The 17,183-nt window shown below is 41.1% G+C and overlaps 1 protein-coding gene across 1 annotated transcript; it reads left to right on the forward strand.

Moving 5' to 3' along the window:
• Positions 1 to 984: 984 nt before the first annotated feature.
• Positions 985 to 16,816, forward strand: LOC5570560 (tudor domain-containing protein 3). The gene is made up of 5 exons (XM_021849025.1): positions 985 to 1,227; positions 1,375 to 1,465; positions 10,959 to 12,659; positions 15,312 to 15,998; positions 16,067 to 16,816. The coding sequence occupies exons 1-5, from the start codon at positions 1,199 to 1,201 to the stop codon at positions 16,484 to 16,486; spliced, it is 2,928 nt and encodes a 975-aa protein (XP_021704717.1). The 5' UTR covers positions 985 to 1,198; the 3' UTR covers positions 16,487 to 16,816.
• The last annotated feature ends 367 nt before the right edge of the window (positions 16,817 to 17,183 follow it).

Here is a 17,183-nt window from a genome sequence, read left to right on the forward strand (position 1 = left end):
TTGAGCGGCACATTTTTCCGTACGGAATAGTGACAGCTCCATTTGATTTGTACGACAGGCGTTACCAATGTTACGAAATCAGCTCTACTTGTCAACTGGATACAGCTCAAGTAATTTGAACAGCTGAAGTATTTCTTGACCATTACACGCAGCGAACTGGTCTATTCGTCATCAAACGTCAACATGCCACCGCAAAATCGCTAGTGTTTGGAGGGGATTTTAACCTCCAAATTGCCAAATAACCTCCAAATCATCACCTCCAAGTTCGTTCTAATACCCTCCGTTGTATGAAACATGGTGGCGCGTCGATCGTCGCAAGTTTATCGTTAAACAGTCAATCGAAATTCATACATTTTGCCTTATGAAAGATGGAACGATTATTGCAATACGAACGCTTTACGTATCGTTTTAGCATCACACCACATCAAGGCGTCGATAGGCGCGGGGTGTACGCACTAGCCTAACGATCGCAAGGTCCTTGGTTCGATTCCAGGTTGCCGCGAAAACTATTTTTGTTTTCAAATTTCGGTTTTATAAGGCAAATTTATGAATTTCAACCCGATTCCTTGTGGCGAATTTTCATAAGGGGTTCCTATGTTTATCGATAGTCCATTTGCCTGAGTGTACTTGTCCTATCCTTTTACCCCAGTACTTACGAAGTGGATACCAACCAAAACTTACGACGATCGACGCGCCACCATAATTCATATAACGAATGGTATTAGAACTAACTTAGAGGTTATTTGGCAATTTGGAGGTTAAAATCACCTCCAAACACTAGCGATTTTGCGGTGGGTTGTTGACGTTTGATCACGAATTGCTTTTCTTTCCATGCGCATCTAGTCCCCATAACTGGCAAAAATTTGGTTTTGAGAGCTTTCACAAAATAAATCGCACCCTAATGAAGATTCAGGCGCAGCTACACTGATGTGCTGGATGTCACCTTTTTGTTTTTGCTTTGCAAGCTGTCAACTCAAGTTTGATGGCTGTTCTCTTCGCAATCTGTCATTTTGCGAGAAAATTGATAGCTTATTTTCCTGCTTTTGGGTGTCGAACGACAAAAGGCCGCTCGCTGTGTGTTTTATCAAAGTTTTTTTAGGATTTATAATCCCGCATCTCCTGCCGCAGATTACGTTGGAATAACGCACGAAATCTTTGCGAACCCTCGTGAAGCATTTGGGCTAGGGACGGGCCGAAAATGCTCGAGAAACTTCAGGAGCAGGGCTGGTAAGATACCAAATATTGATTTTCTTCTGCAAAGTGGAATGCGTATACATGTAGCCTTGAATGCATGTGTCCAATTTCCTTTAGCGGAATATTATTCTCACTTGTGTGGAGGAGTTAATTGGGAACTGTATTATCCATTCTGTCAAGGTACCTTCTGCCGGCCGGATTGGAACGATTGTTGGAAAATGCAGCCGGAACGAATGTGGACCTGAAACAAGCCACCAAACTGGCACTTGATGTAAGTTTTTGTTTTTTTTTGTCTGCGGAAAAATATTTACATGTTTGTATGAAACTGATACGCATAATGCAATAGAAGAGTCGGTGTTCCCTTATAAGACAGCCCTCTAAATATAAATCGTTGCAAAATATTTTTTGATATGAAGATCAGGAGCTATTTATCTGAGTACAATTGATTCTCAGTTCGATTTTGTTAAAAAAAATCAAAATAAATAGTTTCGCTTAAAATGTAAGCTCCATGGCACCAATTATTCCTATAGTAGCACTGAAGAATTAAGCACTTTTTACATTAATCGAAAGCTTTTGATCAATTCAAACGATGCAGTAATACTAACGTAACTAACAAAGCAAAATATTTGTTTTCTATGTTTTGTTCAACATGTATTGTTTGATAAGAAAATAAAACCTCATTTAAGCATAAAATGTAAAAGGTTTACGTATTTTCTAATACAGTCATCTCTCCCTTACTTGACTCGATCCAGTGCAAATGTGATCCAAGGGACCATCGAGTTAGCCATGAAAACCAACTCTTACTATGGTTCTCTAACTCGATATCGAGATACGGAATATCGAGTAAGGGAGAGTTAACTGTAAAACTATTTAACTATTAAAATTGATATTATTGACCTAGCAGGCATTTCCATGGAGTAGGGGGAAGTCCTCTATGCCGGGACACTTTTTGTTTTTTTGTAATATTTCAAAATCTACATTAGGAGTGCTTCGTGAAGCCCAAGCAGGACGGTTCGATTTTGCGTCGTCAGATAGGTTTTGCTCACGGTTTCGCGCGTGGTTTCGTCGCCGAAGATTTTTTTTCTGTTTTGGAGCGTCTTGCTGAGTAGGTATTTGGGAAGGCACAAGCAAGACGGTTTGTTTTCGGGACGCCAAGAAGTTTTGTGTTCAGTCGAGGATGGATTACCAACTGGTGAGTTCGTTTCATACTTGTGATAAAATGCACAGTAATACTCATATGTAATTTTCAAACAAACTATGTATAGTTCGTCACTACGAGTGTCGGCATTATTCCTGTTTCATATAATTTAAAATATATGCATGTAATTCTTTTGAATTGTTCGACATTATAGATGTTGACGTATTTTTTAAAGCTTCTACCAAAAACTTCTCGAGACAAAAATACAAAACTAGCTTTAAATATAAGTCGTATATTTCCCCCTTGTCCATGGATCGCATCATCGACCAGAGGTGACTCCCAGATCTTTTCCTCCCTCACTAATAAACACTAATAAACAATCTTCTTCAATGTGCATAATTCAGTGCCTCTATTTATACAGGGTCAATAACGGCGCCGGCCACGTCCTTGCAGTCAGGTGGGATTGGGGGAAGGAATGTTAGTGTGTAACCTTTGCTATTTGGAGACCGTGTTTGCCTCTGCATCTCCACAAAGGTTACTGGGAGGGATATTTGTTAATGGGAAGGATCGTTGGGTCACAGGATTCGCTTTGATAAGCGATTAGACCATGATAAATAATGATTTGTGAGATATGTACATCATTTTTTGTAAATATAATATTTTCATTTGATATGAACAATTTCTATGTAGTGGAAAATTATGCCGACACTTGAGGTGACGAACCATTCAAAGTTTGTTGAACAAATACCTAAATGTAACATTCCTACAGCTGTCAGGACGAAAGCATGTGTTATTATATTTTACTTATTTGAAAAGAAACAAAAAACTTGATTGGTTGAAACATCATAGAACACTCTTATTCTTATGTCGACACTTACAGTGGCGAACCATCCAAAGTTTGTTGAATAAAGTGAACTTTTCGCAAGTCTACACTTGTAGTGTCGAACCATTCAAAGTTTTTTTTTTTTTAATTACAAAAATAATGGTAAAAAGGGGTGTTCTGAAAATAAAAAAAAATGTGAAACATAAATAATTCATGAATCAGAGTTTGTGTCGACAAATTCATAGTTTGTTGAAAATTCTTATTAACGTCCCACAATTGTAACGATTAAATGTGCAGTCATACATATTTTATAGATTAGAAATAGTAGCATGAAACGAGCTCACCAATTGATCCTTTATCCTTCACTGTGCAGCCACAATCCACTCTCAGCCTTACTCGTTTGCTCGGCTATATAAAAGCACACAGAAAAAAAAGGCGCGCGACCCGAAAAGGAAAAAAAAACTTGGCTTTCTTGACGCACTGCCCAGCAGCAAGCGTCAAGGTCAAAGTATCAAAAAGAACTAACCGATCACGCCACTTTTTCACTTACTAGACCGACGCGCGACATGTTTGATCCTGCCTTCGTCGCTCGCCCCCGTAGGAGCAAGCGTCAAGGTAGAAAGATCAAACAGAACTCATAATATAATATCTACTAAAATTGCACTTCGAAAGTAAGCGGAAACTCCCATCCCTTATTCATTTGGATCGTAGTGCAATTCTTACCAGTTCCGATCAATCACGGAGTAGCAACCATTGACATGTACAGTAGAGTGATGCAAATTTTGAAATGTTGCTCCCCTATGCTTAAACAAATTTAATAATAATAAATAGCATCCTCCCAAAGTTTGAGGTGATTCGGAAGAAATTTGGCTGTGCACACGCCATTTGAAGTTTGTATGGAGATTACTATGGAAAACGCCAATCTTTTGTGTTCAGCTCTCTATCTCTTCGTCATAATATTTTATGGAAAAGTGTACAAATTCTTCTTATGTGAAATCCTCCTAGCTACAACTTTGCCGAAGACCACTTTTTGATTGGACGTCAGGATAAATTGTTATTCATCACCATAAAGTTGGTTTGCATGTAGCATGCTTCACCAACTGTTCGGCAGGCAACAGTGGAACTCCCGGCGGGAAGAATAGATCAAAGTAATCCAGGCTACTATGTTCTACAGCAAAAAAGCAGTGTTGCTCTGAATGTAATTGAATGATCATCTCAGCATGATATAGACTTTGTTATCAATAATAATAAATTATCCTTACGTCCCATCGAAATGTGGTCTTCAGCAAAGTTGTAGCTGGGAAGTTTTCACATGAGATGCGTGTGTTCACTTTTCCATAGATCATTATGACGAGCAGTTAGAGGACTGAACACAAAAGGTTTGCCTTTCCCATAGTAATTTCCATATAAACTTCAAAAAGCGTGTGCACAACCAAATTTCTTCTGAATCACTTCAAATTTTGGGAGGATCATTTTTACCATAATTAACATCGTTTAAGCATAGGGGAGCAAAAACTTCAAAATTTGCATCAGTCTAATGTACAGTCAGTCTATGCTATGCTATGCTTTGGTAATATTTCAAAATCTACATTAGTTTTACCGTTTATTTTTGTACAGTAAAAAATTTCATCAGCACTCATCAAATAAAATTCTGCCGTTGGAATTACTTTGAGAATTATTCCATGACCGATGTTTGGCATTAAAGTCACCAATGACAAAAAAAATGACTTATTGCGAGTCAATTTTCCCAAGTCAGTTTGGAGCAAATTAACTTGCTGTCCAGAGCATTGAAAAGGCAAAAAGGCAGCTATGAAAGCATATTTACCAGACTGTGTTTCAACAGAAACACCTAAAGTTTCAAAAACTTTAGTTTCAAATGACGAAAACAGTTTATATTTTATACGCCTATGAATGCTGATTGCAACTCCCCCACATGCCCCATCAAGTCGATCGTTACGATAAACAAAAAAGTTAGGATCTCTTTTGAGTTTAGATCCAGGTTTCAAATACGTTTCGGTAATAACTGTTATATGCACGTTATTAACTGTAAGAAAATTAAACAGCTCGTCCTCTTTACCATCCAGAGAACGAGCATTCCAATTTAAAATATTTAAATTATTATTTGGATCCATTAGAAAAACGTAGTCCATTAACAATTTAATTTGTAAATTTTACACCAACTGCTTCAGTCATAGTGGTGGCTTTGAACATTGCATCAATCATTAGATTCAATTGTTCAGTTAGAAAATTAAAATCAGAGGCAGACATATCACTACATTTGATGATTTTCCATTAGAATTTTTGGTAGACGAAGAAGCTGAGTAGGAGTTAGCTGTGGCGGTAGGGTTTTTTCCATTTGATTTGAAACAAGTAGAATGGGTACTCATGGAACTAATAGGGGAGGAGTTCAAATTACCTGCAACGATATCGGCAAAGGATTTACCGTGGGTAGATACATTCGAAATGGAAAGATTCGAACGGCTACCCGACGTCTTAAAATTAGATTGTGAATGAGCATGATTATGATCTTCTTGATGGGTTTGATTACTAATCAAGCGATCGTTAACTGAAAAATGAGCATTGTTCGATACTCTACCAGGCAAATTTCGGAAACGACCGTTATCGTAACGGATATTATCTTTCATCTGCCTGACACGAGCCTCAACGACTCTCTTGCGTAAGCAATTCCAAAAATTTGACTTATGATTAGCCCCGCAATTAGAGCATATAAACTTGGTGGTATTTTCTTTCACTCGACAGACGTCCTTAGCGGGCGAAGAACCTCCGCAAATCATGCATTTAACATCCATGCGACAATTTTTTGTACCATGACCCCACTTTTGGCACCGACGACACTGAGTGGGGTTCTGGTAATTTTCTCCAGGTTTCTGGAAATGTTCCCATGTCACACGGACATCGAACATACTGCCCATAAATGCATAATTGTCCCATGTGAATAGGAAATCCAGCAAACATGTGACTGACATGCGTTTATGGGCAGCATAAGTCTTGCTTTTTCTAAAGCTTTAATATTATTTAGATCTTTTTTGTTAAAGTCAACTAAATAATATTCTTGAGAAAGCCCTTTCCGAACAATGCCAGATTGGGTTCTCTTTTTCATAATGATTGCTGGACTGGGGAAAATCCAAGTAAATCATTTATTCAATTTTCGATCTCTTCAGGTGACTTATAGTCACTTGAGAGACCTTTCAAGACAACTTTGAACAAACGTTCAGTTTTGTCGTCATAAGTAAAAAAATTGTGCTTCTTCTCTTCAAGATGTTTGAGAAGAAGTTCGCGATTTTTAAGAATTTCCGGCAAAACACGATTCGGAAGGAAACCTTGATTCTCCTAATGGAGTTCAAGATCTCCTGCCTAAATCCCCCAAATTCGGAACAACTGACCACGATAGGCGACACTCTTTGCTTCCTCACTTGAATCAAACAGCCTGGTCTAGAGGCTGCTACGATTTGGTGTTCGGAAAATTTGTCTAGAGCATCGAACTGATTGCTCATTTTGATACAATTATTCATTTCACCCTTGGAAGAAAGTTCGCATTCCGGGGAAACGTCCTTTCTTCCATTCTTGCCACGTTTAGTGACAGTTTAAAATCCCACTTTTTTGGAAGGAAGTTGTGAATTCAGAGATTCACTCTTCCTTTTGTTTGTTTTTGATACCATGTTTAGTTATTAAACGAAAGAAGGCATGACCTTCGAGAGGTTTTTTCCCAAGACGGTGTCCAAGAAGGATTACCACCGCTAGCTTTCGCCAACGGGTCCAACGAAAAATCGAAGGCACGGGTCCAAACAAGGACGGTGGTGGAAAGTTTCCACTTCAAGGGATTGCTTTTGCCGATCTTCGCCGGGTAGCGTGCCATTCGTAATAGCTCGTGTTCATGCGATCTATCACTTGCGATGAACTTCTCCACATTTTCTCACTTGGGTGATATCGGTAATAGGAAAACAGGGTTGTTCAGACTCATTTCCCCGAAAATAACATTTTCCGAACTACGAAGCCACGAACTACTTCAACCATGCTCTATCCTCCTAAGATAGAAAAGCAGATGGTTAAGCTTGAGTACTGCACACAAAATCGATCAATTTTGATCCCAGAGAGCCACAATTCGAGTTTCGGTGAAATGAAATGAGTGAGTGAGTGAGTGCGAATCATTTCACCGAAACTTGAATTGCGGCCCACCGAGATCGAAACTGTCGGATCCCATGTGCAACACTCAAGCCCAACCACCTCCCCCTCCATCTCAGGGATACAACGCACAGTTATAACAGTTCATGGCTTCACAATTCGAATTTCGGGGAAATTAGTCTGGTCAACACTGTAGGAAAGTGATCACTTCACCTTTTTGTCACCGTGAGTGGTATTCGTGATAGGGCCCATAAGCAACGCTGAGTATCTTTTTAGTAGCGCTGGCGGAATCCCGTCTGTTCCAGGAGTGTAGGAAGACTTCAGCTTGGTTATCGCTCTTGCTACTTCCCGTTCAGAGATTTCAAACATTTCATAGCTGAAGACATCACGAGTAGTATCATCCAATGCAACATGAACTTGCGATGGCGCAGCAAAAAAATTGTTGAAAGCACGTTGGAACTGTGCCGCGAAGAGTTTGCATTTGTTGCAGGCGCAGTCGGCTGACTTCTCGTCTAGGTACATCGATGTCGGTAGGCCGTTTTCTTTCCTTTTCGAATTTATGAACGACCAAAATTGTTTTGGGTTCGTACGAAGGTTCTGTTCCGTTCTTTGTTTATAGCGAGCATACAGTAAAGCATTATAATTCCTGTACTCACGACTTGCTTCATTGAATGCCAATTTTGTCTGTTGCGATCGATTATTGCAATAGTACCGAAGGGCAGCAAAACGTCGGCGCCTAAGCAGACGTAATTGACTGTTCGACCAAGGCGGTTTACTTGGCGGGCGACGCGGTGGAACATTATTCGTGACTGCTTGCAGCACAGAATTCGTGAAGGAACCGACAGCATCATTAATATCAGGGATCGAATCCAGATGGTTTCAGTCAACAGACATTAAAGCTGCATTTAATGACTCAAAATTAGCTTTTTGGAAGTTAAATCCAGTGTAGTCGTATGACATCTCGTATGTAACTGGCAATGGGCACAAGACTGTCAGCTCAATTGCAGGATGATGGTCATCAAGTGGCTGCTAGAAGTGTGAAATTAGGCAACACACTATCACAGACGAGAACGAGATCGAGGGTACGGTGTGTCGTGTTCGTCAATGTGTTGACCTGAGCGAGTCCATGGAAGCAAAACCCAGAGACACAGACAGAGCCTGCTTATCAGCTTAGTGTTCTTATGAGCACTTCCACAGTTATTAACTGAGAGCTTACTATGCCAATGACCATTTTTGCATGCGTATATCGTGTGGCAGGTACGAAGATACTGTATGCCCTGGGAAATCGAGAAAATTTCCAACCCGAAAAGATCCTCGACCAGTGGGATTCGAACCCACGCTTGGTCTTGCTGAATAGCTGCGCGTTTACCGCTACGGCTATCTGGGCCCCCTAACTTTCCAATCGTTGTCCTTTATTCGTTGCTGGGTCTGTTGCCGTAAATTTAATCCGTTTGCTCTACTTTTGCCTTTCTTGGTTGGTGAAGAGTCTTCGATAGGCCACCTAACCAGGGTTGCGCTACATACATCCTGCTAGAGGGGCTGCCTCCTCGGTGCTGACACGATACAGCAATGTCCGTTTGTTCTTTGATGACCACGGCCATAGCCATCACAACCATCCACCTTTATCAGGGCTTTGCACCTGTAACTCTGGTTCTTAATAGTTTCAAGTTCTTTCGAACATGCTACTATGGTAAGCCGTCATGCGCCAGCGGTGTTTAAAAAATTCAATCGTAAAGCTATTTAAAACAATTATGTTGCTTGAACATGTTGCTTCTTTGCACCTATAGTGGTACATTAGTACCCATAGTGGAGGATCCCATAAGAAATCAATTGATTGCGTCATTAAAGAAACCATGCTAATAACATACCACCACTAAGGGAACAGTTTTCCTATTATTATTTTAAGGATTTTTACAGGAAAATATTTAATAAATTGTACCATTGACACGTTTTTGTCTCCAGCATTAAAATACCGCTATTTACTCAATTAAAGGTTGCTGAATCCATCGCTGTATTCAGAAATATCATAGCACGTCTAGTTTTTGAGATATTGACTGTTGAAAATACAAAATTTGACTATTTCAGCCAATTTGTATGCAAGTTAGCTATCTTGTATGGCAATTCATTTGCTTGATTTGCCTCATAATTCAAATACTTATCAACAAAGTTCGTAATATTATTTCATTTTCATTTTGCAGCGTTTGGTGGGGCAATGAGAGCGCAAGTCAGTCCATAGCCGGGGGCAGGGATAGGTAATGGCCGTAATAGTCTATGCGGACCACTTGAACACCATCGGAAATGATAGGAAGGGTTGGGGTAGGGTATAGGTAATTGGAGAAGACTTGGCACAGTAATGCGAATAATACTGCAAAATGTAAATGTGCTGAGAGCAATTTAATTTTAGTTTTGAAGTTTGGTTTGATTTACTAAAATTCCAAACAATTGTACAAGTAAGAAAGAATGAGCTGATCGCTTTATAGAAATTTAATAAACAACAAAGTAATAATAATATGAGAGTGATGCTGGAACGGCTTTTTGCTCTATTATTTTAAGTAGATGCTATTGATCTCCCTTTGCTCCTATCCGCAACCCGGTGCACGCGCCCTGTTGGTTTTCGAAAACCTCGTAGAAGATTACAAACCGTCAATGGCATTCCCAATTACTACCCCACATTGCACATTCAAGGGTCTGACTGTGCTCCTAACCCACCCTCAGTTTGTAATCTTCTCGCCAGTTTGAAATTATATTTTCCCGAAGTGAAAGTAATTTTGATGAGTGATAGCCGTACTATGCAGTAGTTTAACCAGAATCTTTAGGTCAGAAGACAAAATCTAAATTTTGTAATAAAAAGGTTGCCATTGCTTTGAAATTCACCCAATATCTAATCAAAGCTACTAACAACAGCGATCAATTATCAAAACTCATCGCTCCCTGGAAAATATAATCCCAAGCCCAGGGAACAAAGTTCGTAATATTATTGATGGTAAAAATTTATTTTTTTGGTGGTTCAGAAAAGTGTTGTATTTTGCCATATAAGAGAAATTGCAGTATAGAAATTGCAAGTTAAAAAATCGTTTTAATCTGAATTTTACAGAGCAATTTCAACTAAATTATATCTAAATTGAAAGTTTAAGCCCTTTTTTGCATGCTTGGTGGATTAGATCACAAAAAGTTTGATAAATCATACTTCAAATCTCATGTAAACATCAATGAAACTAGTGTTTTATACAACGTTGGCGACCTGTAGCTGAGAATTGTGACGTGCTGAAACATTTCTGCGAACGGCATAAGTTTCAGCGACCCAAAATCTACTAGAGACACATAATTTCATTCTTGAGACACGCAAAAATGTCATTTTTGTTACGCCGTATTGTTATTTTTATACATTTGAATGATAGAAGGATCTGAAAGCTATAGAGCGATACGTTGAAATCAAGTATTTCATTATTTTATTGGCATGTTTTAACTAATTTCTCTTAAGAGTATCACTAATTGTACATTTGCCCCAGTTTCTATAAGTCATATTATTCCAATATTTATATACTAATACCTAATATTTATTGAAAAAATCCAATGCTCTTTTATCAATTTAAATTTTATGTAAGGGAAACCCTAATCTTCTGTGGAATTTAATTAGCCCTTTATTCTATACTTTTACAGACCGACTTGAGAGAAATAGGAGGAGGAGCATTCGCATCCCTGTCGATTCGTGGCACCAAAACGGATACAATCGACGGCAACATAGTGGTGCAAATATTGAAGATTCGTAACATCTCCGCTCCGAAAGCCAACGAAGAATCGAAGGTAGCGCCACGTTTACTGAAACTGACTCTCACCGATGGCCAAACTCAGTACTCGGCAATTGAAGGCGAACCCATCTCTTCCATAAGCTTGGACACCCCACCGGGAACGAAAATTTACTTGAAAAACGGACCGATCAAAATTTCTCAGGGCTTATTGATTTTGAATTCGAACTGCGTCTCTGTGCTGGGAGGAAAAGTATCGGCTTTGGTTGAAAAATGGGAACTTGGACGAACCATGGCAAAATATGCCAAAGGTGGACGATTGCAGTTCAGCGCGTCTGGACCACCGCCATGGATTCCGTTTGGACAAAAAATTCAACAAAATTTACCACAAGATAAGAATTTCAAAAGTTTACAAACTAAGGAAAAGGACGAATCCAAGGAGAATGCTGAATTCAATGCATTGAGAAACGATGCTATTGCCGAAGCTACCAAGTTGGGCACCAAAAAAACATTTGGAGGCGGAGCAAAGCAGATGGTTGACGCAAATGTGCAAAAGATCATGGACAAAGGTTTCACGGAAGATGAAGCTGTGCATGCCCTTAAATTGACCCGGAACAATGTGCATCGAGCTTTGAGCAATCTGCAGAGGATAGAAAAGAGAAAGCAGACACAGAATGACAATACTGGAAAATTTGAACCAACTCAAAAGCCCGGCAAGCGTGGCCCTGGTGGAAAACGTGATTCTGAGATGGAGCTTACTTCCAAACCATCGGCCAAAGTATCTTTGTTTGATTTCTTGGAGGATATTCTTCCGGAAAGTGAAACCACAAACAAGAAAAATACTAGCAAGGAGTCAACGCCATTCACCGGAAAAGATAGCAGCGCTGCAGCAGATCACTATTCGAATAAACAATCATCTTATAACTCTTATTCGAATGCCAATGCAAGCTCTCGAAATTCAAATTCTACTTCTGGTACCAATTATTCCAGCCAACAGCAACAACAGAACTCATCAACGCAATACAATTCGAATAAAAACTACAATCAACGATTCGAAAACAACATCTCAAGCAGCTTTGCGAATCGAAATACCTCAACCACTTCAAGCAACCGAAACTACAATCAACAAGCATCACAGCAGCAATCGTATCAGCAGAATGCTAGTCAATCTGGTGGATACAAATCCCAAGACTACAACAGCAGTCGGTACCGAGGACCCCAGAATGCCTCGAATGGTAGCCATCCAAATGAAGGTGCTCCACGTGGCCGACAGGATTCCAAGTATAACCAATCTCATTCCTCATACAATCCCCACTCGCAACAGTCCCAGTACCGGAACGATAACTATAACAATAACAATCCTAGCTCTGGTGGACGGGGTTCTAAATACGATTCGACCACAAATACCAGCGGAAAGGGTCAACAAGCTAACGCCAACTACAACAGTTATCCATCCCAAGGGTACGCAGCGCAAGGTGATTCCAGGAAATACCCGAATGGGCCATCTAATCAATACCAACAACAACAGCAGCAGCAATCATCTTTCCATTCTGGCAACAAACCGGTGCAAGGATACAATGCTAGCGGTGCTGCTGGTGCTAGTACCAACCCTCAGGTGAGCAGTCATTATGAATATCCTAACTCTAACGGACAAGTCCATAACAGCTTAAATAACATGGGCGCGCGGTAATAACACAAAATATGATCCTTTTTCCAAACTACCCATTCATCATATATGCCAAATGATACCATCATGTCAATTTAAAAATTCCAACTATCTACGGCATAGCCAGGATTATCTATCAGTCAATTTTCGACATCTTCCGCATCCTTGTTGTGTGGTTATTGTATTTATTTTGCATCATCGTCACATTCTGAAATGCGTAAATTTTCCTCATTGCGGCAAATAGAAGTTCAAAATGCGATTTTATGATCATTTATTTAGTGAACCTCGCCAAATCGTTGTCCACTTGATTCGCCTACCAACCTCGCAACGCTCCACGTCTTCTTGTACCAACCGGATCTGAAGCACCATATTTGCAGGTCCTCCTCCAGCATCGTCTCCATTTCATCCCGTAGAGAACTACCGATCTTATGACCGATTTGTACATGGTTCATTTGATGCGGGGGTGAATCTATTTTGACCGCAACTTCTTGAATAGTAGGCCCGATCTCCGCCGATGATGCGCCTCCGTATTCTACAGCTAACGTTATTATCAGTCGTCAGCAAGGATCCAAGGTAAACGAACTCGTCGATCACTTCGAATGTATCCCCGTCTATCGTAAACGATAGGCGAGCCCTATAACGCCTCCTGCTACTAGCATGTGCTTTGTTTTGGACGCATTCATCACTCTGTACTTATTTCGCTGCCTCGCGGTTCAGGTGTGTGTACAGGTCTGCCACCTTTGAAAATGTTTGGCTGACTATGTCCATGTCATCCGCAAAGCAAACAAGACCTCAAGACCGATGAAAAGGTGATGCGTAGGAATCTAGTATTCACGATATTTTTGGAGGCTTTGCCATACATACGAACTCGTTTATTACAGGTGACAGACGACGGGAGATGATCTGGGATAACACTTTGTAGGTCTCATTTTAAAAGGTGATCGCTCGAAAGCTCTCACAATCTAACTTGTCGCCTTTCTTGTAGATGAGGCATATTACCGCTTCCTTGATTGATTGATTGACTCTTTATTAAATGGAAATTCAGCCCGAGGCTGCGCCGCTCCCTTTCTCTCCGGTAGCTGGTCTGCTTCCCAGATTGTGCCTATCAGCCGGTGGAAACAAATGGCCAGCCTCTCCGGGCCCATCTGTATGAGTTCAGGTCCGATATCATCCTTACCAGCAGCTTTATTGTTCTTGAGCTGGTGAATGGCACCCTCAACTTCGTTCAGAATGGGGGCTGGCTGATGAAGGCATTTCCTCCCTCGATCAACCAAGGTTACAATTTCTTCATAGATCTTTGTCCAATGATTAGCGATCGCTAACGTTTCAAAACAAATCGATGTTGATCGCTATCGAAAATCACAGACTGATTGATCCACATTCCCTCACAACGTCTTGCGCTCTCAGCGCTATTCAGGTGTTCATCGAAGTACTGCTTCCATTTTTCAATCACCTCACGTACGTCCGTCAAGATGTTCCCATCCTTATCCCTGCACATCTCGGCTCGTGACACGAAGCCATTGCGTGATGCGCTTAACTTCTAATGAAGACTGGACTCGGAAAAAATAAGAATAAGACACATAAAAATGACTATCAAAAATTCATTCCAAATTCGGTATTCGATCGGACAAAGTTCTGGTGTATTTGGCGGGTTCGCCTCCTTCGGGTTTTCATTACAGGCTTGGCGTAATGGCACGAAGTGAAATGTGGAACCTCGGTGAGAGCGGAGGAAGGGCAGCAAGCGCTTCTGCAAGCATTCCTCTTGATAAATCTGCCCGTGTATGGTTGTACGAACTTGCTATACCGTCCGCACTCGAAGATAGCCTGCCACAACAGGTACTTCTTCGCGAATTTGTCCACTTTCTCTTCTGGAACCTTCATGCGAGACGTACCGACAAAAACCTCGAGGCCGGTGATTTGTTTGGTGTTCATGACGAGACAGCCTGGCTTGATCAACCACTCACGGTACAGCATCCGCGCACGTAATTTGGCCACCGTGTTTTGCTTGTCAGTCCAGTTTGGCAGCTTCCTAAACTCAAAAACACATAGCCCAGCCCGCTTCATGGTCTGCTGAATGAACCACTTCGACGAATAGGCCTTTTTGGCCACGTCTCGAATGAAAAGGTTTGGGTTATTCTTAAAGTACTGCCTTATCTTCCGCGTCTTCTCTGAGTATTCCGTTTTCGGTTTTCGGCCGCTTCCAGCAAGCCGCTCGATGGTCTTCGTCCCTTGGATTCCAAGCCTTTTGCCGATCATGATTATCCATCACCGCGCCCAGGAGTTGCTAGCGTAACTCTTCTTGTTTCGAATGCATCTTGAAAACCACTTGACAGATCTATATAGATCTACATAAATAAAAAAAAATAAATAATTTTAAATGTTGCCTTACGATACAATCGATCCCTTCCCTAAAATCATGAAATAATGTTGTTTCGGAAATCTTTGTAAAATTTCTCTATAAAAAGAATCCTGAAACTTTGAAAGAATTCCATAATTTTTGGAGGATTAATTAATCGATGATTTTTCGTATAATATTGCTACTACTATAAAATCCACAACTTTGCCGTCAATTTCATAAATTCCTTTCATTTAATATTACAGCAACAAAAAGGATCTCGATACAGCAAGGAGGAGTCCCAGAAATTCACTGGCTCTCAGACGAATCCCAACTCAACTCAAGGAAGGAATCCACCGCCACATCAAACGAAGGGTCAATCAACGCAAGGATCCAGTAGTACTGCGCCATCTCAACCACCGTTCAAACAGCCCAGCACGACGCCAACCGGAAACAACAACAGCAAAATAACCCAACTAACGGAAGCAGCAGCGAATATTCAGCTGAGCAGCAAACCATTTGCCAACAAAAATCCCCAGATGGTGGGCGCCCCAAAGCCACACCAAGGGCCCATGGGAAGCACGTCCGGTCCTGTTCCACCCCAACCGACAGCGTCTGCTACAGCTCCAGTGGTACCAAAGAACTTCATTCAACTGCCAAACGGATTCAACTACAATCCGTACCAGATCATGGGTTTCCAAAACAAGCAAACCAATGAGTTTGCATTGAATGTGCTGAAAAGTCAACAGTTTGACCCAACCCAACAATCTGCTGGCCCACCCGTTGCTGCAGTATCCGGGCCCATCCCTGGTGTTGCAATGGCACCTTCTGCGGCTGTAGTACCCCAAGTTCTGACTGCGACGCCTCCTAATTTGCCACCAACTGCCACAGCTGTCCTACCTAACTGGAAAATCGGTGACCGCTGCCTCGCGAAGTATTGGGAAGATGGTGGGGTAAGTTTCGTATTTCATGCCGTCAAGCGGAGTAACCTTTGCAACCTTATTCTTTCTCTTCATTACAGTTCTACAATGCCGAAATTACGGCAATCTCTAAGAGTACCTTCGTTGTATGCTTCCTAGAGTATGGAAACTACGAGGAAGTTCTCAAAACTGACTGCATCCCGTTGGCTCAGCCCACAACACCGACACCGACTCATCCTCCGCCGCACGGTCAACCACCTCCAACGGCTATGGGCTTCCATCCATCGGCAAGTCCCCATCTACCACCTGGTGCATCGATATTGCCTCATCCACCACCTCCGACCGGCGTCTATCCCAACCCGGGTATCGATTGCCAATCTGGACAGCATTACGCGCACGGTTACAAACCACAACCCAGTCAATATTCACAGCACCACGCGCTGTCCCATCAACAGCAGCAAAGGCCTGCAAAGTTTCGAGAGCAACGGCCAATGTATGTTCCGCCAGCACAACGGAAGTAATGCTTTTTGGCATTACACAGACAAAAAAAAAACATGAAGGCAACAAACACGGTACCACATAGAGATGCAGAGTCACCGATCACTGTTTTAAACTTTATTGACATTTTCCGTAGTGGACCTAGTAATTCGCTTTTCATGTAATTGTTTCTACCAGCATGAATCGTTGTTGTGTCCAATATAAAAAGTTGTAAATTGGAAAAGTGAAAAAAAGAAAAGGTAGAAAAGCAAATTTATATAGATTACAATATTTTCGTACTGATTTTTGTGTTTCTTTGTAAAAGATTGTTGAATTTTTTGGAAGTTATTAAACGAAAGCATGATTTACATCAATTATTGGAAAAAACGTGTAAGTGATTTTTGGCATGATATGATTGTTTCAGTCAATCTGGCAACACGGTCGGATATTGCACGCGCCTCATTTCGTTCACTTTTGCAACGTAAATTTCGTCGTGTTTTCGATAGTGTAAAGTCCCAGATACATTCGCGTTGGATTTCTTAGTCCCGCCCCCTACCCAGGGTCACTCGAATGTCCCCGGAAAGTCCGGGATACAAATAAGATGTGACTACAACAAGTCACATAGAATCGCAGCTAATTCTAATGGCCACGAAGGATCTACCCCTGAGTGTCCGAAGCGTCAAAAAATGAGCCACCCTGAACTCACGACTTCCACTCAGTCAACCCACTGTAATATGAGTG

The sequence above is a fragment of the Aedes aegypti genome, chromosome 3 (genome assembly GCF_002204515.2).
Source record: "Aedes aegypti strain LVP_AGWG chromosome 3, AaegL5.0 Primary Assembly, whole genome shotgun sequence".
NCBI classification, from domain to species: Eukaryota; Metazoa; Arthropoda; class Insecta; order Diptera; family Culicidae; genus Aedes; species Aedes aegypti.

What these genes read in the sequence shown, in the direction of transcription:
- LOC5570560 (XM_021849025.1), top strand. Translation starts at nt 1,199, where the DNA reads ATGCTCGAGAAACTTCAGGAGCAGGGCTG. An exon ending in AAACTTCAGGAGCAGGGCTG is followed by an intron (nt 1,228 to 1,374) that starts GTAAGATACCAA and finishes CATTCTGTCAAG; the next exon opens with GTACCTTCTGCCGGCCGGAT. An exon ending in CCACCAAACTGGCACTTGAT is followed by an intron (nt 1,466 to 10,958) that starts GTAAGTTTTTGT and finishes ATACTTTTACAG; the next exon opens with ACCGACTTGAGAGAAATAGG.